Source organism: Lycorma delicatula, chromosome 4 (genome assembly GCF_047948215.1).
Source record: "Lycorma delicatula isolate Av1 chromosome 4, ASM4794821v1, whole genome shotgun sequence".
In the NCBI taxonomy this organism is placed as follows: Eukaryota; Metazoa; Arthropoda; class Insecta; order Hemiptera; family Fulgoridae; genus Lycorma; species Lycorma delicatula.
Window position 1 is genome coordinate 77,520,814 of NC_134458.1, and position 24,101 is coordinate 77,544,914.

The 24,101-nt window shown below is 29.9% G+C and overlaps 1 protein-coding gene across 4 annotated transcripts in view; it reads right to left on the reverse strand.

Annotated features, from left to right (window-relative positions):
• The window catches only part of Wdr62 (WD repeat domain 62), a 315,495-nt gene that overhangs the window by 11,725 nt on the left and 279,669 nt on the right, over positions 1–24,101 (reverse strand). For all 4 annotated transcript variants that reach the window (XM_075363396.1, XM_075363395.1, XM_075363397.1 and 1 more), the window contains 6 exons: positions 21,801–21,955; positions 21,136–21,283; positions 13,723–13,830; positions 9,927–10,057; positions 8,022–8,169; positions 1,090–1,195 (listed from right to left, as the gene is read on the reverse strand). In XM_075363396.1, the coding sequence (XP_075219511.1) occupies positions 1,090–1,195; positions 8,022–8,169; positions 9,927–10,057; positions 13,723–13,830; positions 21,136–21,283; positions 21,801–21,955 (796 nt within the window). The remainder of the gene's footprint in view (positions 1–1,089; positions 1,196–8,021; positions 8,170–9,926; positions 10,058–13,722; positions 13,831–21,135; positions 21,284–21,800; positions 21,956–24,101) is intronic.

The window sequence follows — 24,101 nt, forward strand, 5'->3', positions numbered from 1 at the left end:
TTAAGTTGTATAAGTATCATATTATGTAGTCAAGAGCTCTTTACAAGTTTTTGAAATAACACAATTTTTTTATCATTAACATAGATATTCTAAAATCAAACTAATATTGACATTATTGTATAATACAAAATTTAATATAATACAATAGTTATTCTGAAGAAAGTTTAACAAATTTATAACTTTTGTATGCAAATGAACACAGTTCATACATTTTAAATATTCATTTTAAGGTTCAGTTTTTGTCTCACAATTCATTTTGATAAAAAAAAAAAACTTGAAACTTCATACCATATCACTCATTTTACACATTTCTTTATTTGTTACATTAACTTTTTGTTTAATTTTTCTTAAAACAGTTGCTTTTTTATTTAACTACTATAACCTGAAAGAATGTATTGAATTTTTAAACTTTAAATAATGGAAATAAATTTATTTTTTAAATGTATATATTAAATAAGATACTGGAGTTATAGAATTTAAACAAAATCATTTAAAATTTAATTCACTGGAAATCAGGCTGTGCTGTGATAATAGAAGTTGTTAGAGTCTGTCAACAATCTGTATATTATTATACAATCTTTATTGGTATACTGGTTATTAGCACTCACCAATTTTTGTTACTTTCATTTTTTCTTCTTAGTATCTGTAATCTATCTAAAATACTGTTCAAAAGCAAAATAACAACCAGTTTCTTTTAGAATCAGTTTGATCAGCTACAGCTCCATTTTTTCTTACATAGCCAAATCAAGAACATTCATGGCCAAAACATATCAAACATAAATTTAAAATAAGGTGATACATACTAATAATTGTTTAACTATTCCATTAACCCGTATGACAACAATTTTATACGACTGCCATTAATAAACAATTGTGAAGGCTGCAGCTCAATAAAGAAGAAGAAGAAGAAGAAGTGAAATTATAAGTTCATTAGGAAAAAGTGAACATGTTACTAATTCATTTGAGACCAAACCGCAGATTTTTAAACACAAAAAAAGACATACAGATGGCATATCAAGATGACCTGATCAGTAGTTCTTACTAACAGTAATAGATTTCACTAACTAAAATAATATAGTAAATACCAACCTAGCTCTGTCTTGACTGGAACTACGAGCTCGAGTAGCTGGTGTAGGGCCACTTTTCCCTTCTTCAGAACTAGAGTCTTCATTCTCTACTGCTTGGCTAAGGTTCACTAAAATGACAAAAAAGAAGTTAATATATATATATATTATATAATATTTACCTTAAGTTATACGTTCAGAATTGGTTTTTACATTGCATCATATTGAGTTTCAATCGTTAGATTTGCAAGTTAGATAAAAAATTCAAGAGGTTACAAAAAATATTTGAACAAAAACATAAACTTAGTGCTTTGCAAAATACTGATTCGGGTTTGGTTTGGAAAAAGTAAGTACTTAAGCCATATATTTTCTGATAGATTTATGAATTTAATGATGATATAGTTTAGCGAACATAAAATTCGACTTTTAGAGAAAGGTTTTAGTTAGCAACCTTAAGTCAAACAAATATAAGAAGCATTTTGAAATTTTAGGCATAGAGTGTGAACTTGATTTGAATTCTGAAAATAAAGTTAATAAGGATATTTCATTTCAAGAGATAAATTCTGAATATTGTTTGGCTACAAAAATTAAAAATTGTGTGAATGGTAATTATAATATTAGAAACTTAGCTTTAATTAAGTCTATAAAAAAAATAAAGCATTAGAGAATAATACTTTTTACACATGAAGATAAATGAAAAAAACTGTTATTGCTTTGGAAAAAAAGTAATTTTTTCTCAAAAATTATTGAATTTTTAGATCCTAAAAAATTTGATATTAAAGTGAATCTTACAAATACATTTCAAACATAGGTTAAACGAATTATTAAGAGGCTCTATTTTCAGGAAGAGTAATTATTTTACATTAACATTAATGAATCTGCAGCTACCTAATTTATACTCTCTTATTAAATTACATTAAAAAAAATCATCTAATTAGACCAGTAGTTTCATATGTTAATGCTCCTGCTGTTAAATTATCTAAAAGGATGATTAATGTTGTCCAACTCATTGTAAATTTCAACCAAAATTTATTAATAAAAACTAAACTATGCTTGTTGAAAATATTAAAGATTTATATATTCTGTATAATTCTACTCTATTTTCTTTTATGTAAAAAGTTTTTTTTAGTAAAAGAGGTTATCAATATTTTGAACAAGTTACTGATTACCCAGAAAATTGATGAACTTACAAGAATTAATTTGTTTTATTCAAAATTAATTTGAGTTTAACAATAGCATTTGCACTCTAAAAAAAGTGTAGTTACTGGTAAACCCACTTAGTCTGTAAGCTGCTGAAAGTTTTATAAATGTAGAAAAATAGTTTGTGCTCATCCTTTTTTAAAATATATCAAATTTTATAGACATGTTGATAATATTTTCATTTGTTTTATAGGTAGCTTGAGACAATTGGGAATATTGTTGAATTTTATTAACACATTACACAAAAATATAACTTTTACCTTGGTACAAAATAATCAATAACAAATTTTAGCATACATCACACACACACACACACACACACACACACACACACACACACACACACACACACACACAGAGTGAGAGTGAGAGTGAGAGTGAGAGCGAGAGCGAGAGCGAGTGAGAGAGAGAGAGAGAGAGCGAGAGAGAGAGAAATTTAATAATTATATTCATAGACTGTTAGATATTCTGATGTCAGATGTTAATTTTAAGATAGATATAGCAGTGAATAATGGTTATAACACTTAATCTTATTGATGAACTACACATCAGAATAAATTATATTAATGTTATAATTAGCAAAGTTTTCCTTCATCAAGTAATTCATTTGAAAAGAAATTTCACATACTCACTGAGAGAAAATTATTTGTGAGATTTGTGAGAAAATTAGTAAATTTTTCAGAAACAAGAGTTTTAATATTGCTTTCAAATTGATAATTCTCTAGATAAACTTAATAAGAATAACAAAAATAACACTGATAAACTTAAAAAATTATGAGTTTACAAACTGGAGCGTGGTTCTTGTGGTGAAGTTTATATTGCACAGACTGGTAGAACTTTTGAAAAACGTATAAGGGACCATAAATCTGGTTTTTCTAATAACAGAATAACTGGTTTCTAATTATATCTGTTACTTAATTGATGAAAATCATGTTGTTTTTAATGGTAATTTCAAAATTTTTCATGTTGAGAACAAAGGTTTGAAACTAAACCTTTTAGTCATTGGAAATTAATGAACTTAAAAATTTTAATTTATTTTTAAATTACCAATAAGACTGAAATAGTTCACTGTTGTTGAACATATGAATGTGAAATGGGTTGCATCTTGTTGTACCACTCCCTCTTTCTGAATTGACCAATAGTTTTTATTACTGACTAGCTGGTCACGACTCACTTTGCTTGCCTGACCGTCTAGCCAGTGGCCCTGCTTCCTGGACACTAAATGCATTCATATCCTCATGTTTGTGAGAATATTAAGTATTTTACAGAAATACTTTAAGAAAAGAATACGAGGTCTGTTCAAGAAATACATAGACTGTTTGAATTGCTCGGTTCCAGTCAAATTTGCTTGGTGTTGCCATGTTTGTACAGATCAGCTGATTACAACACAGTTTTTAGACTGCAAATATCATTATTGGTTGCTTAGCTACGCAGTTGTTTGTGAAGTGTGGCTTTTTCGTTTGGTGGATTTTAGAATGAGTGACTTGAAGGAGCAAAGAGCTGCTGTGAAATTTTGTGTTAAACTCGGAAAATCTGTGAGTGAAACTTTTGATATGCTCAAGATGGCTTACAGCGATGTTACTATGAAGCGTGCAACATGTTTTAAGTGGCATGGACATTTTAAAGATGGTTGTCAGTCGATTGAAGATGATGAGTGTCCTGGACGTCCTTTCCACATCAACTGACGTCTCACACGTAGACAAAATCAACACCCTGATTTGGACAAATCGACGTCTGACCATCAGGGAGCTTGCTGAAGCATATGGGATATCAGTTGGATCATGTTATGAGATTTTGACCAAAAAATTGAAGCTGCACCGTGTTGCTACGAAATTTTTTCCACAAATATGCTACAAGTATGTCGCGTCTGGTAATGGCTGGTGTGCAGATAGAAATGGTGATGATGCCATCCATGATGTTGGTGGTAGAGTTCATTGGAGACTGGCAGAGAGAGGAGACGGCTTGATAGCCTTGGAGTTAGCTCCGGCTATACTTGTCAGGGTGTACATTAATCCAAATTGTGACATTCCCCATGTTCTGAGAGGATCTGATAGTCTGGATTGGGTAGTGATTACAAAACAGAAGAGAAAAATAATAATGCACATCAACATTATTTAAAATTTGATAAGTTTATAATCATACCAGAATCACAAGAAGAGCTTGTGCATCAACTAAACTAAACTAAAGGAATAATGCAATAAATGATATTATGCTACAAGAGCAGATAACTAAACAGAAAATAATACATAAAGTCCAAACTGAATAAAAATTACACTCACAAATAAAAAGTACAGAAATTCATACAGATAATTAATGAATGGCACAACACAGCATGATCAGTCTTATAGAGCAGAGCATTTTATATAAATAATCTAATTTTAGCCTTTTTAATTATATTCTTCCGACAATCCAGCAACAGACGTGAAGTAAGTAAGAATTAAATTAAATCTTTATTTAAAGATTTATTAAATCTCTCTTTTATTTAAATCTCGTCAGAGCTTAACCTGATGATTTACTGATACACAAAAATTTACACAGCGCAACTGAAGCTAACACACCCATCACACAAAGAGAACCGCTAGAGCTCACATCATCACTCCCCACTCTGAACAGTATTGTAATAGTAATAAATAATATTGTGTTACGTCAATGATGTAATTTCGCTGGTATGTTGTTGATAACCAGTTCACTGGTTTGTTGATATATTCTGGTATTGTGATGTCAACTAAACTTTTGGCTCTCAAACAACATTGGTCTGCGACCTTGACAAAAACTGAACACCCTGTTATGCCGAGTAGGTTACTTGAACTGGTCGCTCGAGCAACAAGAAGGGTCATAATACTGGGTGGCTTCAACTGCAAAATAATAAGAGCTGGCTGCACTGTCACTAACAGGCTGGGAGAGATCCTTGTGGATTTAATGCATCTGCATAGACTATATTGCTTAAATGATGGAATTCCCACGTACAGTCCTTGATCTCGTTATTTTGGATGGTCAATGGGATCAGAAGCTTGCTCCTTAAAGGTGCTTATGGTGGATATTGCTAGCGATCATCTAGCCACGTCAATTGAGTTGCAAAATCCGTGATTGAAAGTGAGGGTCGGTGGCCCTCCGTCTATCCAACTGGCAAGTGGACATGGCTTTACATAGAGTGGTAGAGAGAGAGTGCTTGTTCAATAGAATTTTACTCCAGAGGGACTTCAAGACAGCAAATTGGTGGACCCAAGAATTGCACAGATGCAGAGGGAATTACAATCCAGCCGGAGACGTATGCAGCGGTTGCATCAAAATGATAGGGTGGAGTATGTTAAGGCTGCTCGAGATTATAGATATTACAGATGTGCCCTCGATTATGAAATTACGCAGTAAAGTGCAAAAATGGATGAAGCTGTGCTAGGATTTGGATAGGGATCCCTGGGGAAGGGCCTACCAGATTGTGATGAAGAGATTTGGTAGGGCCTGCCTGTATTGACGATGGATAGGGTGAAGTGTGAGGTGGAGAGACTCTTTCCTTGTGCTGAACAAAGAATAGTTGTCCTCCAGGTTTTGAGAGAAGAAGATATACTGTTTATGAAGTTATCATGGCAATAAATAGGCTGGGGAATGTGAAAAGTCCGGGGCCGAACGGAATCCCACCCAAGGTGCTAAAGGACGATCGGTAGGGTAACATGGGCTATAATAGACATCTTCAATAAAGAACTGGAAGATTGGACATTCCCAACCTGTTGGAAGGAAAGCGGGGTGCCGATGACATGGCCAGAGGGTTTATTAGACCGTTATGTCTCCTTAACAATTTGGGCAAAGTTGCTGCGAGATTGTTGATGTCAAAAATCATGGAGGAGCTCAACAGAGAAGGTGGTATACATGAAAATTAATATGGTTTTGTGCCAGAAAGATTGGTCATTCAAGCTGTATCACGGATGGTACACTGGGCTAAGGAGGTTAGACAAGGCACATGTTGGATGAGGGGTATCCCTGTTTTGGTGTTATTGGATATCCGGAACGCATTTGTTTCTGTGCCTTGGGACGTTATAATGTCTGCCCTGATAAATAAGGGCATTAGTAATTACCTGATTAAGCAAGTCGGCGATTATTTAAATGAAAGATGGATCAAGACGAAGATTTTGGATGGGTGTTTCAGTTTCCAGATGTTTGGGGGAGTCTCACAGGGTTCAGTGTTGGGCCCCCTCCTTTGGGACATTGTTTTTGACAACAGATTGGGTGTTTGTTTGCCGCAGCATATGCAGTCAATTGCTTATGCGGATGATTTAGTCCTTATGATTAGTGGCAAGGTGAAGCAGGACATCTTGCACAGGGACAATGCTACGCTTGATTTGATCCATGTATGGTTGAGACACCACGGTCTGGAACTTGCTCTTGATAAGTGTCGGTATGTTTCCTTGACAGGGAAACATAGAGCTGATCTCATCAGGTTGGTGGTCGGGAATCACTGCATACAAGAAAACCTTAAGGTGAAGTACCTTGGTGTGACAATCGACAAGTCCCTACAGTTCAGTGAACACATTTTGGAGTGCTGTGAAAGGGCTGAAAGGATTCTTAAGGTATTAAGTTGTCTGATGACTTCACAGGTTGCACCGCGGGTGTCTAAACATTGAGCCATTATGTTGGCAGTTTCTTCTATTTTGTCATATTCCACGCCTGTTTGAAAGGATGCAGTTGGTATACAGAGGAACCAAGTCAGATTAGAGAGGATTCATCAAAGAGCCTTGTTAGATGTGGTGGCACCATATCAGACGGCTTCTTATGACACAGTATTTGTACTGGCCAGGACTCCCCCATAGACCTTTTGGTTCTTGAGCGTGCCCGTAAGTATGAAGGCAGTGACGGTGCTGAAGTTAGAAATGAATAGTGTGGCAAGACAGATGGAACTTGGGTTTCAAGGCTGGATGGACGAGGAGATTAATTCCCGATTTAAGAGTATGTTATAATAGAAGGCTTGGTGAGACGAGTTTTTACCTGATGCAAATGTTATCTGATCACGGTAATTTTGAAGTGTATTTGTATAGAATTGGGAGGAGGGAGTCGCCTGACTGTATGTATTGTGGTGAACAGGACTTGGTTGAGCACACCTTAAAGTGTAATGAATGGATTGAACATCGTAGTCAGGCTGGTATTGCAAATCTGGAGCCAGAGGATACATGCTAATGAGGATATATGCTAATGTTGCAGAGTAACTGGAGGAAAGTGAAGGAATACTCAAAGGAGGTGCTTCGATACAAAGATATGGAAGGTAGAAGAAGAGGGTTTTAATGTAGGGTTGGGTGGACAGCCCCAATCAGGAGAGCCGGCATGCCAAGGTGTGCTGGTTCTGATGATCGATTGAGGACTCCAAGGGAGACTAGGTTAAGGGATACAAACAAAAAGACCCGATACCGGAGGGGGGAATCCAGTAATGGAGTACCCCCATTAGAATGAGCATTAAAGAATGGAAAAAAAGGTTATTTAAATATAAATAATTTACCAAATTAAATTAATAAATTACTGTACTACACAATGAACATAAAAAAGTGAAATCCCAAAGTCTTTAAATTGGCACATGATCCACTAATACTTTCCAATACTCTTTTCTATGTATAACAATTAACCAGACTGCAACAAGAGGCCAAATCTGGATGCACCAGATAATATCAGTTTTATAATATTTTTGGAGTGCAAAGGTATTTTTCTATCTAAACATGATCATCAACAGATTGCAAGTATTAATTAACAGAAAGTAAATATAATGTAAATACATACAACTAGAATAAGCACCACTAATTCCCCTTCGTCTGGCAGCTGCAGCTTGAGATATTTTATTCTGAGAGGATATTGTTGGGCGCATAGCACGCATTGTAGCAATATTCCTAGCTGACTGCTGATGATTCATGTCACTCTCTGAATCACTCTGTGCATAAAATCATACAAATTATTCAATAATATTGCATTAATATACTATTATTATACATAGTATATATTATTATGTGAGTACACTAATACACACACACACAAATTTTTTCTTTTTTGTAAATTAACAAATAAATTTTTAACATTACAGTAAAAATTAAAAATGTTTTTTAATATTTCTATTTAGTCAATGAGCAACACTGGACAATTTTTATATCTAAATAACTAACTAAATAATAAGAATTAAATAATTTTATAAATAATAACTACTACTTGTTATTTTGTTTCTGTATCCAACTAAATATCTAAAATGTTAACGTCAGAATGTTAGCATTAAAAATGTATAAGACCGAAAATTTTTAACTTTTGAAAATGTGTTTTTAGAATTATAATAATATGGGAAACTAATTCTTTAAGTTTCTTATTTCCAGTGACACTTGGTCATCAGTGCATGACAAATAGTGGAAGCAGAATTATCAGACCAAAGAATTTAATCTTAACTTCCTATGGAACCCCAACAAAGTATAAGTAATATTCTTATAAGAATATTAGTAACATGCTTCACAATCACTTTAAAATGAAAAAAAAAACTCAGATACACAGATGATAAAATGCTATTTACAACTTTCTGATATTCTCAAATCTTAATATCATAGGGCTAATTCTTTATTACAGTTAAAGTGGTAAATACAAGGGTCGTACAACAATTAATGAAACAAATGTCAAAAGAAGAAAAGGTATCGAGTAGAATAAACTGAAACTGTCTGACATTCAAGTTGGCACTCCTGACATAGAAAATATAGCTGTTCAAAAAGAATTATTATAACCTGTTTGTTTAATTTTAAAATGTCTGGTCCAATAAGATGATTACTTTCTGAAGGTGTGAAACCATTATTGATTCCATTATCCATAAGCTGAATCACTTCAAAACATGTTCAAGGTGGGTTCTGAGACAGTTGATCCAAAATCACATTTGTACAGAACTTAACAGTTTTTAGTGGAAGGTAATGGTTTTTTAGACAACACAATAACTTGTGATGAAACTTGAATTCATCATTTTGAGCTGCAATCCAAATGCCAGAGTACAGAATGGAAACATCTGAGTTTGTCTGCCAGGAAAAATTCAAACCTACATGTCAGCTATTAAAGTGACACTAATGATGTTTTGGGACAAAAAAAACCCAATTTATTGTGATTATTTGGAAGAACAAACAATCAACAGTAAGTACTATTGTGACACGTCAGAAAATAAAGTGAAACCCATACTAAGGAGGAAATATTCTGGTTTTCTCTCAAAAAGTATATTTCTTCTGCATGATAATGCCTGCCCCCATTGTGCTTAAAAGACACAGGAATCTATTCAAAGTTTACACTGAGTTTGACAACAATGAGGAAGTCAAGAATGCAATTCAAAAAAGCCTCAAAACACCAACATGAACAATTTTTTTGCTACTGGAATAAGAGAGTTCACAGAAAGATGGGAACGTGCCTAAATGTAGCCAGGGATTATACTGAAAAGCAGTGCTAGTTTCATTGTCATTCAATAAATAATAATCTCTCTTCAATGACTTGTCTCTTTAATTATTGAATGGTCCTCATAATATTATTCAGAAACAATACATATGTAATCTACAGTTGTACATAGTAAACAATACATCAGTCTCTTTGCAATATAATTCATTTAAATACGATCAATTATTGATCTTTTATTAGATTACAACTGAGTGAATGAATTAATTAATTACAATAAATGTTTACCTGATTTAGAACTCCAACAGAACTGCTACGAGTCATAGTACTTGTGCCACTTCGTGTTACAGTATTTGACTGTTTATTCAACTGATGCCTATTGGTTGTACGATTACTTCTAACTACACCTTTACCTGAAACTTTTTGAAAAAGTTTTATTTAAAAAAATAATAATAATTGAGAACAAATTTTAAAAAACTGATTCTATAAATTTCTCTAACGTCTTTATTAAACACCAGAAATGTTTTTTGTTTTTTTTTTATGAAGGGAGATAACAAATATCTTTTAATTATCTATAATATATTAACAAATATATTATCAATTAACACTTTTCTACATACTTTATAGTTTTATTATCAGCATTACTGTTATTTATTAATAATACTTTTATTTAATGATTAAGAGTTAAACGATTGATTATCAGACAAACAGGGACTGAAGACAGAATATCAAATTATATCTAATCCACTAGACTTCAGTACAATAGCTGATTTTTCATCAATCAACAGAGATATAGAAGAAATAATATTTATTACCTGGTTCTGTTTTTCAGCAATTTTTTATAATTACAAAATTTATATATACTCAAAAAACCTTTTATTTCATTAAAACTCATCCACTACTTTAGATGGTGAAGTAAAATATTAATCAATCAAAAGAATAAACTTACTCTCAATAATGTAATAAAAAGGTATACAAATCTGTAAACAACTAACAATACTTTTTATAAATATACATAAAATGAAAGAAGTTAAAATACAAGATTAATAGTAAATAATATTAAAAATGTACACATTTAAATAATATACAAAATAAAATTACAAATTTACTTACTAATCAAGATATATGAGTCAACTATAAAAAAAAACTGAAAGTTAAAGATGCAGTACAATTATGAATACATTTTTTAGATCAAAAATGATATGTATGTCTTAACATACCAACTCATATGCCAGTCTACTCTACAATCTACCTGAATATGGTATACAATGCCTACCACAATATATCTGAATAACATTCTTGTATGCCTACCTACCTATATTAAAATAATATAAACAAGATATTATATATATAATATTATAGATATTAAGATATATCATCTCAATATATTATATATTATAATATGTATAACATATATACATTTATTATGACTTTTTTAAACTTAAAACAAAATTTTAATTTACAGGAAATACTTGAGTTTAGTCGATAATTATGCTCTTCGGCTAAATGGTTTTACTCATATTTACAAAGATACCATTAGCTCAGAGACTGATACATTAATATATTTCTTTGAGACAATAATGATTAATTCATTACATATATCACCAGAATCTAAACTAATGTTTTATATCAGTGATAATTATAGTTATACTGGTTTTTTATTTAATCAATAATTAAGATGATGATAAAAATATGTTAAAAGAAAGAAGATGAGGCCTAGAAACATTTATCTAACAAAATTTCTCCCTATCAAACTCCTGGATACACAAAACATTTCCTTTACTTGTTTGCATCGAGTCAGTCAATGGTGTCAAAATAAAACAAAGGATTTTAAAAAAAAATAAAGGTTTCTGTGGACTTTAAAATGATAAATTTGATTCAATAAACAGATAAGCAACAATCACAAACAGATTTTTATCATTTATTATTTGTGTAATATGTTTCCATACTTAGGTTGCCTGTTACATCTTTGGATCACTTTAACTCTCAGAGAAAGGAGGCAGTTTAAGACAAAGAAGAAAATCCCTACACATGACTTAAATGTAACAGCAATCTTATTATTTATACCTTGCTACCATTATTATAAAAAAAAACCAAACTGTTTAATCTTTGAAAACGGTTAATATAAAAAAATCAGAACAATGGGAAAATTACTTCTACCAAATATATTTCTTAATTCTTAGATTAAAAATTATTTAATTACTAGAAATTTTGTTACAGTATAGTACAACGATTAAATATATACTACTTTAAAATAGTCATTTATGTTGAATATTGTGTACAAAATATGTATATTTTTTATGACTTTTGTTAGACTTAAACAAAATTTTAATTTACAGGAAATGCTTGAGATTAGACACATTAGCTCTGTAAACAGAAAGCACTCAAGTGTTCACCCACACAAATCAGCGCATACTTTACAAGATCACATGATGAAAAAACTACTGTTAGCAATTTTTAGTATATAGAAGCACGCATAATTGTTAGAACTTTTTAAATATTACAAATTTAGTTTCTATCATTTATTTTCTTTATATAATTTTAAATTACAACTTCTGATATGGTAATGCCAATACACATTTCTATGAAAAAATAAATGTTACGCTAACCGTTCTTTAGTTGATTTTTAGTTTATATTTAATTCTTAGAAAATATATTACATCTTATAGTTTATCTGTAAGAAAAAGAACTTACTGTCTTTTGCAAGACATGTTGTTAGTAAATATATTTTATCATAATATTAATAATGATAATTGGATTATAATATGCATTTAAAAACTTTTGGATAAAATAATTACATAAATGCCATATTGAAATAAAATATTTTTATAAGATAGTGGATTTAAAATATTACATGAGGTCCAGTGTACCACTTTTCTACACTGTAATGGTGGTGGAGCAAAAACACTCCTATTATCCTGTCTCTTAAAGAAAACATTAAATACAAATTTTTTGGAAATTTTGACTAGTTAGTTTTAAAATTTTTAGTTTAACTGGAAACGTCTTAGATTCATTGTTCATAAACATCACAAATTTTTTTCAAAAAATTACTATTTTAAACAGTATTTTGTTAAGTGTAGAAAGATTTTACATTTTAATCAAAATGAAAAAGCTGCAGTTGTGTCACTGTAAGTTTGGGAATTTGTTGCTAAAAAAGGACTAACAAGATATAATGTTGCACTCAGTAAAAATGTCTCTTAGCTATTTACAATCTTTTAAAGAAAAATATAAAATATGTAAAAATTTAGAAAATTGTACTATCTTTATCTTTAATTATCTATATGTAGGCTGCTTGTTCTAACGATACAAACAATCAACAGAAAAATTATATTGTTCCTTTCAGTGGTTATACAGTAACAATTTAATATACTCGTGAAAGTCACCACGTATATGCTTTGAGAATATATTAGACTTGTATATTTAACATCAGATTATGAGTCTTTTCTTAATTTTTGATGAGCACATAAAACTAATCCATGAATTCAACATTTATGAATTAAAAACCTTTGACTATTCGAAAGTTCATTATTGTGTAACTAATTAGTCTATCATCATAAGTTTTTCCAATTTAATGGAAACTAATCGTCGAATAAATAAATAAATTTTATTTACTTTTTTTATTAAAAAATAATATAAACTATTTCATAAATGAAATGAAAATAAAAATATTTAAAATAACAGGATATAGCATAAAAAACTACAGTCTGTAATAGAAATATAGTACATAAGAACGAAACTTTAACGTAAATTTACAATGACACAATATCAATAAGTTAAAAAAAAATCATGCAACAGAGAAAATGAAATTTTCTGAGAAAGACAACATCAACAAATATATTGCTTACAAAGAGTCAGAAATAATCAGCAGTGTATCTCATCAATGATAGTACATCTGTAGTAGAGGATTAAACTACATTATTTATTAGGTAAAAAAATTTCTAAAAACTAAAAATTATTTTAATAATTTAGCAGTTTTAGCAGAAATACTATGGTAATTAAACAAAAGCTTGATTATACCTTTTTCAACTACTTTACCACTAAAAACCAAATACTTTCAACTACATCCAAATTAAAACAAAAATACCTTGCCCAGAACCTGCATGCAACATACGCTGTCTTCCTGGCACAGGATTTGCTAAGTCGCTCAATGAACAAGCACGTCGAATACCACCTGTCATTCCATCTTCGTCAACTAATAACATGCATAAAATAATACAAACAATCTACAATGCCATAATAATAGCAACGATTATGTTTAACAATCATAACAGTAATGATCAAAAATAAAAAATAAAAAACAAAATATAATGAATACATGATACTGACAAAACTTTTAAAAAGAGATAATAAAAACATTAAAAATATACTGACAGGAATCAAAATTTCACTTAATTGTAATTCAAAAAACACAAGCATGGCAAATTTATAAATATATGAAGAAACACTGAATGAAATATTAAGCCTGAAATAACAATTTACAAAACATAAAAAAGCTAAAACAGTTGCTAGCAAAAACTTACTTTAACTGATTTAATGCACATCCAGTTTACATAAATATTATAATGAAAAAAAAATATTTTAAATAAAAATATCAATTATAATTTTACGACAGTGCATTTTGCTCACAAAAATATATAATTTATAAAAATAAATAATAATCTTCATAAAAAAAAAGTTATCAAAATTGAAATTTAACATTAACTAGATAACAATAGAATGTTCACTATTTTATATTGTTTCCTCCTCTGCATCATATTTTTTGACAGAAATCTTTATCTATTTTTCAGGCTCTTTAATATCTCACACTATAATCTCTGCATAAAAGAAATAACTTCATTTTTATATTACTCATGCTGTTATTAAATGTTATATTTTGTTAAGTCTAGATTAATTAGGATAAAATAATTTTTTTTAGGATTAAAACTGAAAAAAAGATGAATAGATTTAACACACACAAGACGCACACACTCAATATACAACCTGTAAATTTCAAGGTACGATCTCAGACAATTATATCTATCATGGGATAAATTCTTTTGAACCTAAATGAAAGATAAATGATCCTAAAATAACCTGTTTCTGGTTTTAATTTAAATTAAAGTAAATTACACCTAATTTTAGCATAACCATAAATTATCTACTTTAAAATCTAGGAATAAAAAAGTGAGTAATGATCACTCCCAAATACAATTACTTTTCATCACGATTTCTTAAATCCCCTTCTCTCTTTAGGTGCATGACCCTTCCTCCTACCTTGCACTTACCTTGTTTGTGATTAATGCTATTCTAAATAAATACCACAGTAACAGAGTTAGCTGCTGCACCGGCTTCATAAATATTGGGGGGGGGGACAATAGTTGGAAGAGCAATGCTTCAAATGGAGTTTATGGGGATGGCAAGCCTGCCTATGGACTTCTCTGGATGTTACTGTTCCTTATCTAGTGGATTGCAGAGAAAACTCTATAACTGCTACTAGAGGCTAACATATATATTACATTTAGGTATAATATACATATATCTAATTTAACTGACAAAAAATTGTAAATAAAAAAGGAAAAATATTGGGAACAGTTGTTACCAATCTTCTTAATTAGTCATTACTTATAATAATCACTAAGACGAAAGAAATAAGCATGTCACGTAAACAATTTAAATTCATTTTATTTAAAAACAATCATGTGATATGAAAAGAAATCATATTGTGTACAGATTGAGAGTTTTCTCTTTATATCTATGACTTCTGGTAATCATAATAAAGCATAACCTAAAGAAAAAACATTTTTCAATGAATCAAAGTAAAAAATAACAAATTTTACACAACACGAGCAAATATCTGATAAAAAAGCTATGAAATACATTCATTGATCTGAAAAAAAAAACATAAATCATTTCTAATGCCAACTGATAAAAATATAATCAGTTATCATTACAAAGTAAAGCAATCAATAAATAGTAGTATGAAAAGAGATTTTACGCTTTGATTTATACATTTCTCCAATCAAGAACCTATAAAAAGAAGTTAAACAAGATTTGGGAAAATTTTGTTTTCTTTTCAACAATATGATACTAATAAGTTAAAAAAAAAAAATACTTAAGAATCAAAGCTATAAAGGATTAAAATTATTTTCAAATTTTGTTTGGGTATTATGTTTTAACAAGGATGAAATTAAAGGAGTTAAACAATCATTTAATTTATAATCCTCTTCATTTTTGTTTCGTAAGTATGAGTTAGATTATTTCAAAGATGCACATATAATTTGCAAACATAATTTGTGCACAAAGATGCACATATAATTTGTAAATTAATGAAATCCCTTTATTGGTAGATTTTTAATAACAGAAAGAAATAACTTCTGTGTTCAGAAATTTTCTCTTCCACCATTAGATTAGAATTCTAATAGTGCTGGTATTACTCACTCAATAGGATTTAGTTAATGACAGAAAGGATCAGACATGGATACTGGACAAGATGCAACTGCAGATGAGCTAATAGTCTATCATGAAGAAGAACGACAATATCAACCAAAAAATAGTTATTATTAGATTAAGATTTGGGAGTGAAAAGGGTGCTGTTATGACAAAGGCACTTCAGCTGCTAGTTTGGCTTTGTGTGTGACACCTGGACAGAAACTGTCTTTGGACAGTATCACATATACTCACTACTACATCCAGCTTGAATAAAGAAGCAATTTCCCCACGGGTAATTATAAAGTGTCAGTATTGTGTCAGTCAAGGACCAGGAAGGTGGTTGACCTTTGATGGTTCTTATGGTATCCATCCAAGGGAGAAGGCTTGAAGGATAAAGAAAGTGGAAAGGTAGAAGAATGGGATAATCATCTCATAAAGAGAAAGTGTGTCTGATCAGAAGGAAATTTCTAAGGATTTTATTTAGTAATTGGCTTCATAAACAAACAAACACTAATTGTAGAAGACAGACATCTTGAAACATTCTTAAGACCAACATCTTGTTCAATAGTGACTATTCCACTTTTGATTTCATTGGACTTTTTTATCATCTACGGTCATAATCAATATTCTTTTACTCTGATATATCAAAACAGAAACTTATAACAGTTTTTTTGAAAATATGAAAAAAAATTTCAATCCAGTATCAACCGACAAAATTTCCACCAAAAATAACCATAAAACTTTTAATTTGAAGCTATGACTTTCACATAATCTTACATATCATCATCAAAGGTTGTCATCAAATCCATTCTGAGATACCATCCTAAAATTAGTTTTTACTTTTTAGTGTGTTTAATTTAAGAGTGGTGTTTTACAATTTTTTTTTACATATTTTTTATTTTCTACTTTTTAGTCTTCATAAGTTTATACTTTACAGCTATGCTAACGCACAGGTTTGAGTGATCTTTTGAAGTTTACATGCTTCCAATTTCCAATACTGCAGACAAAAATATAGGCAGCTTTAAAAATTCATATATCTTAAAATATTACTGTATATACTCATATACACTTCCAACATCACAAATTTTAAGTCTCTAGTCTCAAATATTAAAATCTCTCATGCATTCATACATTGAACCAGACAGTAATGTCACTTAATACACCAAAGGAAATTCCAGATTTCCAAACTCCAGCCATAATTTAACATAAACCAGATACGATTCTATTTGCACCACATATATACACCTTAAACTCCGTTACTCTCAGTAAAACATGACTGTTATATCCATATCAACTATAACTTATCACGCAATAAAATACAAAATTATATGTTGTATAAATTATTTTCATTGCGGGCAATTTTTTTTCCACCATGTGTGTGGTTGCATGTTTCAAGTTCTGCCGGCAGCAAAATTATTTTTTTGATTTTTTTTCAATTTTAAGGTGATCTTGATCTTAATTTGTAATCTACATGGGGAAAATGGGCACTTCTCACTTACAATCGAAAAGTCATTTTTTCACTAAGAAAATATGCATGTAAACAAGGTTGTGTAAGTTCAAGGGGCATTTTTTCACTTAAGTTAATTACATTAATTAACGCATCTTAATAACTTGAAAATGTTGCTAAAATGTGTTGTCATCAGGAGCAAACCTGTACGCAAAATTTCAGAGCAAATGGATAAGTGAAAGTGGTTGAAAATTCAACTGAAAGGCTCCGTACCATGAATCTCACTTACTCAGTCCAAAAGCGAGTTAATGTAAGAGTGGTAAAAACTGTTAAAATATTAAGAAACAAATCATCCCAACCCTAACTTATATTTAAAAATACACCACATATTAAGTCAATTTTTAAAAATATGAAACAAAATCTGATAATCTTCTTCAATAAACAAAAAATTTATAGCACAATCAAAAAACATAGAACATTATTGCATAATCATTAAACAACATGCATAAAATATAAACAAATTATTCATAGCGATAAAATACATAACTATAAACAATTTAATAACGATAATAAACTATTGGTGCAACAACAAATAACAAAGGAGAGAGGAAACTGTAATAACAAAAAAAATAAAATTCAAATACATCAGAAAATCAATTTTAAAGACACTTTATTGATAAAATAAATACAAAATTAAAAAATATACAAAACAAAAAGTAAAAAAAAAACTCATAGTCACAATCATGCAGACAGCAATTTAAATTAAACAAGCTAAACTGTTACAGTCATTTTTTAAAACATTAAATAAAAGTTATTTATCTGTTTGAACTGTTAAAAATTACACTACACTGAATATATTGCTGTTTCAAAAATATTAAAGAAAACTTGTACTGGCAATTCTGAAATTTGTATATATATCTATAAAGATATATTTAAAAAAAATAATAAACAATTGCATGTTCAGAACCCTTACTTAATGTCATATTAATATTTCAGAAAACTTAACTGAGACAACCTTAAGTGAAATACTTATCCTAAACTTAACTGAAATACAATTCCTCAAAAGAGAACAAACAATTCGCTAAGGTAGAATGTGTGAATCAGGGTTGTAAACATTTACTGCTTTACAATAACTTAACTAAATTGTGAAGTAGGATATCCATTCAAAAATATTTAATTAAAAACTATAAAATATTCATGTAGTTTAAGTCCAATATATGACATGTATATAAATTTAAAAAAATCATATTTTTAACCTTATCTCAGCACAATGACTGAGAAGATACATGCAAACCATTTAGGAAGTAAAACGATATCTATAGTATGCTGAACATACTGTATGGCATTTATTTTAAACATGAAATTGATTTTCTGCTATTCCTCTATGATTTGATGATGATATTTTTATCAATAAATGAAAACAGTTATTTTAACTTTATTATTATTAACTGGATTTAAAATAATAAAAATAGTAAATGACATGGCTGAGAATACAATACAGACATACCTGTACTACATCATACAAAATGCAAAAGAAAATTTGAAGCAACTCATTGCACTTAATGATATGACTTAGCTTAACAAAACTGATATGCTGTAACAAAACTAAGAAATAAAAGCAATTAGGAAATATAAGGTTATCAATTAATTAAAGGTAAAATGACATAATATAATGAATTATTTTTAGGCAATACGATATTAAGCAAGGGCTTACAGTAAGAATTTCAGGAATCAGCAGTATGACTGATTTGATGCAGTTCTAGATTCTTTAATATCAATACTAATCTTTTAATTTAAGCACTTGTTACATCTGAAATCTTCAGTCTGCATAACACATTCTATTCTCTGTTTTTCTTTTAATTTTCACTGTCTACTCTTCTTTCTAGATCACTACTAAATTAACCCTTCATGCCTTAAAATACACTTCGATAATCTGATATCTAACTTTCTATAATCACTTCCTATAACTAATCTTAGATTAATAGTCGCCTAATAAAACCAGTTCAAACAAACAAGCAAGAAAAAATAAACAAACAAACTAACAAAGTAAGAACAGGTGCAGATTTTTATTATTGTTAGAAGCACTACCTGCATTACACTTGGATGGAAGAAGAGTGTTGTTTCTTAACCGTCTAGCTAATGGATTTGTGAGCCGCTTTGGTGAATTAGCAGATGAAGAAGTAGCTGGAGTCGATGACCCTGAATCGCCTTCGTCTGGACAGCTCCTGAGAGAAATACGTTCAAAAGTTTGAGATAATAATTTGACACTAGGCATTCGTGGCTGATATTTGGTTTCCTTCACGGGTGTCATATCATGTTCTGAATTATCCTTCACACACAGATGTTTCTGGAGAAATTTAGAATTATTTACAGCATCATCTGCGTGTACACTACTATCACAGACTTGTATTTCTGGATTTACTACTTTCATTCCTGGATCTTTAGTAGGTATTTCATTATCCCACACATTTTTCACATGATCATCTTTCTTCCACATCAGCGATCTTCCTTTTAATCCAATCGCTTCATCCTTAACAGGAAATTTCTGCCAACTTTTCCTCTGACTTCTACCTCCAGATTTTTGTTGCGGTTTAGGAGGCTTATGGGTGACTATAGGATGTACATCTGATGGAAGGCTGGTTTTTTTTTCTTTATTTTGAAACCTTTTTGATAGAACTTCAGGTAAATTTTTTACAGCAGGCTTAGTTCCATCTAAAGGAATAAAAAAAGATTCATTTTTTGGCTTAGATTCTTCTAAACCTTTTTGTAAAGCATAAATAAATGGTGTCTCTGGACGGCTCTTAGATTTATTTTCATCACATTTAACAATATCTTCTGAGGTATCTTGCAAACTTCTTGTTCTAAATACAGAAACTTTTTCTGGATAATCTTTTGAAACTGAATCCGAGGCATCTGTAAGTATACTTTCTGTACTTTGAAATTCCTCTTTATACTTATTTGTGAAGAGAAACTGATATTCACTCTCATCTGTCAATATGCTCTCGCTACTTCTACAAGTATCTTTCTTTCTAAGGAAAAAACTAGCACTGCTGTGTCGATCTATCATTTCAACACTATCATCGTCGCTTAAAATATTTTCTTCACTATGAAAACGTGTTTTTTCACCGTTACATTTTTTGTTACTCGATTTAGAAAATATCTGATATTCACTAACACATCTACGTGGAGGTTTTGAACCAGAAAATTCATTACAACTTTCCAATGAATCTGAACTAAACTCACTGATATTGTCCTCTGATTTTTCATCAACAGACAAATCAACACTTTTACCAATTTCGCTTAAAGATTCAATAGACTTGGAATCATCCTTCGATCTAGCTTCGTAACTAGATTTCAGATCGATAAAAAAGCTACATGAAAACCTTTTAGCTTTTTGAGTTAAAAATTTTGCACCCATTTCTGAATCAGTTAAACACTTTGACGGGGAGTTTCCTTCTTCATAAACAGGTGATTCCGGCAGTGACAGGTTAACTGCCCTGGTCGCTTTACAATATTTATTTCCTGTTGTATAATATTCTGAGAGGTTAAGAGTTACAGGTCGTTCAATGTTAATCATACTGTTAGTATTAGATGCATTGTTAGTACGTGATGCTTTAGTATATGTTAATGATGAACAGTTACCTAAGTTTGAAGTATTAATGTGAACTTTTGAAGATTGCTGCTGCTGCTGTTGTTGTTTTCCACCATGAGCACTATCATGATATGAACCTCCCCTTGGGCTTAGGTCCTGTATACTTTGACTTGACTTCAAATTGGATCGGTAACCAACCTGCATCAGATTAAAAAAAATATATTTATCATTTTAATATTAACAAATTAAATACTTTACAGCAAGTATTCATTGACATAGTATTTATCCCAGAAAAAAGATATTGAAGAAGCCAAGAACACTGAAAATTATGTAAGGAATATTAAAAGTATTGAGAAAATTCAATGGAAAGTTAAAGTATGTTACAAAAACTGGAGGACGATGAGATATAGAAACACATACAAACCTAACAAGAATAGCATATTTAATGTTCAGACAAAACATAAATTAGCAACTTTTTTTTATTTCAGAAAGTCTCTAAATATTCTAGAATGGCACGAAAATTAACAAAAATCCCATTCGTAATCATTATGAAATATTACATGCAAGGTGGAAAAAGATACCTACCTACGTACTATTTACGAAAGTAAAACCACGGCAGGGAATGAAAATACCAGTTTTAACATTTTTTAACAAAAAAAAAAAATTATGTTTAAATTGATTATTTTTCTACAAACTAAAATAGGTTTCAGCTTACACTTTGTAATTTACGACGAGTTTCTTCTATCCTTCGTTGTAATTCTTCTCGTTTCTTTGTTGTTTCAGCATCATTCTTAGCATGTCTAGCAGCCATTATCACATTACTATTACGTGGGCCACTTCCCAAATGTTGAGATGATATACTTCTTTTCCCTGAAATAGAAATGTAATAAATGACAAGATCTCATGAAACAAAATTAAATTACTATTCCCATTAAATTAATATATACATATACATACATATATTTATTTATATTTAAATTCTACTAAATAAACCTAGTAATTGAGATATGACACATCTTACCTTAATTTTTTAAGAAATTACTTTTGTAAGATGCATCCTCAATCATAATTGAAATAATTCCATTACTGCATAATAAAAATGTAAAAATAAAAACACTAAATTAATGAAAATTGTGTATTAATTTACATGAATACTGCTATTTGTAGCAGTATTTACAAGACGTTATAAGTATTTGAGGGAGATGCAACAGATAGCAGCACTTGTGTAAATTAATTTATAATTTTTATTATTTTAGTATTTTCATTTTTAAATTTTTATTATGCAATAACAGGATTATTTCAATCATGATTTAGGATGCAGGATCCCGCGAAAGTACTTTCATGAAAATTAAGATAAAGATATATCTTATAATATTCTTCACTAGGTACGTTATTTAATAAAATTTAAATATACACACACACACACACATATATACATATTATTTTACCGAAATTAATCTTTTTAAGATTCATATTATTCCTCTGTACTGTTAAATTATATTTAGATTCTATTAATATGAATCACCTAGAACAGAATATTGAGATAAGGCATATCTCATCTTAATTTTATCATGAAAGTACTTTTGCGGGATCCCGCATCCTCAGTCATGATTGAAATATTTAATTAAACTGCTTATTAAAAATTAAAAATACTAAAATAAATCATGTACATGGTGTAATTTTTATTACATTACTGTAATATTATAATGAAAATTGCATACTAATTTGTTATATGTGCCGATACCTGTTGCAGTTTTATAAGACTGTCTCCATCAAAGAGAGACAGACTTATACAGTATGTACATGGATAATTTTAGTATTTTTGATTTTTAATATGCAGTTTAATTAAATATTTCAATCATGACTGAGGATGTGGGATCCTGCAAAAGTACTTTCAAGATAAAATTATGGTAAGATATGTCTTACTTCAATATTCTGTACTAGATGGTTTATATTAATAGATTTTAATAAATATATGTAAATGTATTAAATAAAATATAAACCACCAAAACACAGTAAATAGATAAGTTAAACTTACCATATTAATTCCAAGAATCAATTTTTGCAAAGTCCCACATCTTCAGTTGTTATTAAATTCTAGAATTACGAGTAAATTAAAATGTATTTATTTGTTGGATTACATTTCATTTAATATTAAATTTTATTAGCATAGTGGTCAATATGTTAATGAATTATTTGAATTAAAGAAAAATGTATGTGTGTGTGTATATAATTAATGATCTTCCTTCATACTTATTTATACAGCAACACTAATCAACTGTCCATAAGCGATTTTAAAAGAAATTTAGATAATCATAATTATGACACAAGAAATGGAACAAGTAGGTAGTAGGTAGAACTATGTTACTTGAACATAAGCTATCTTACATTGGATAAAGTTCATGGTTTTTAATACAAAAATGCTTTTGCTCCCTCGTAGAATTCCTTTGTCTCCTCAATAACAAGTAGTTTAGGTTGTTATAGGTTTAAAATTAATTTAAGTTAAATTTCTACTTATTCTATACTCAGTTCTGAATCACAGGGATGAAAAAACAGACCATACCACATAAATAGCAATAGTGCAACCTTATCTGGAATTAGTACCAAATGCAGTAGAATACATCAATAGAACCACTTAATTAAACTATGACTTGTTTCCAGAATCATTTGCTAGTATAAAAAAACTGCCATTAAGCACTAAGGTTCAGAAATGGAACCTACATGTTCCATTTCTTGTGTTATAATTAGGAGTGTCTATATTTATTTTAAGATCTGTCTACCTACAATTTACTATTACTTCAGAAATAAGGAAGGGACCATAATTAATAGTAGATCTTTAAAAGATTGGCTACATTTTCCATTTCTTACCATATCTAATGGTATTATGTAATAAAAACAAAATCTTTTTGCTATAACATTCATTTAAATTTTGCTTGGATGATGGTCTCCAAAACAGTATTGAGTAGTAGTGTGTACAAGAAATTACCGATCTGAAATTTAATGCACTCATCAATTT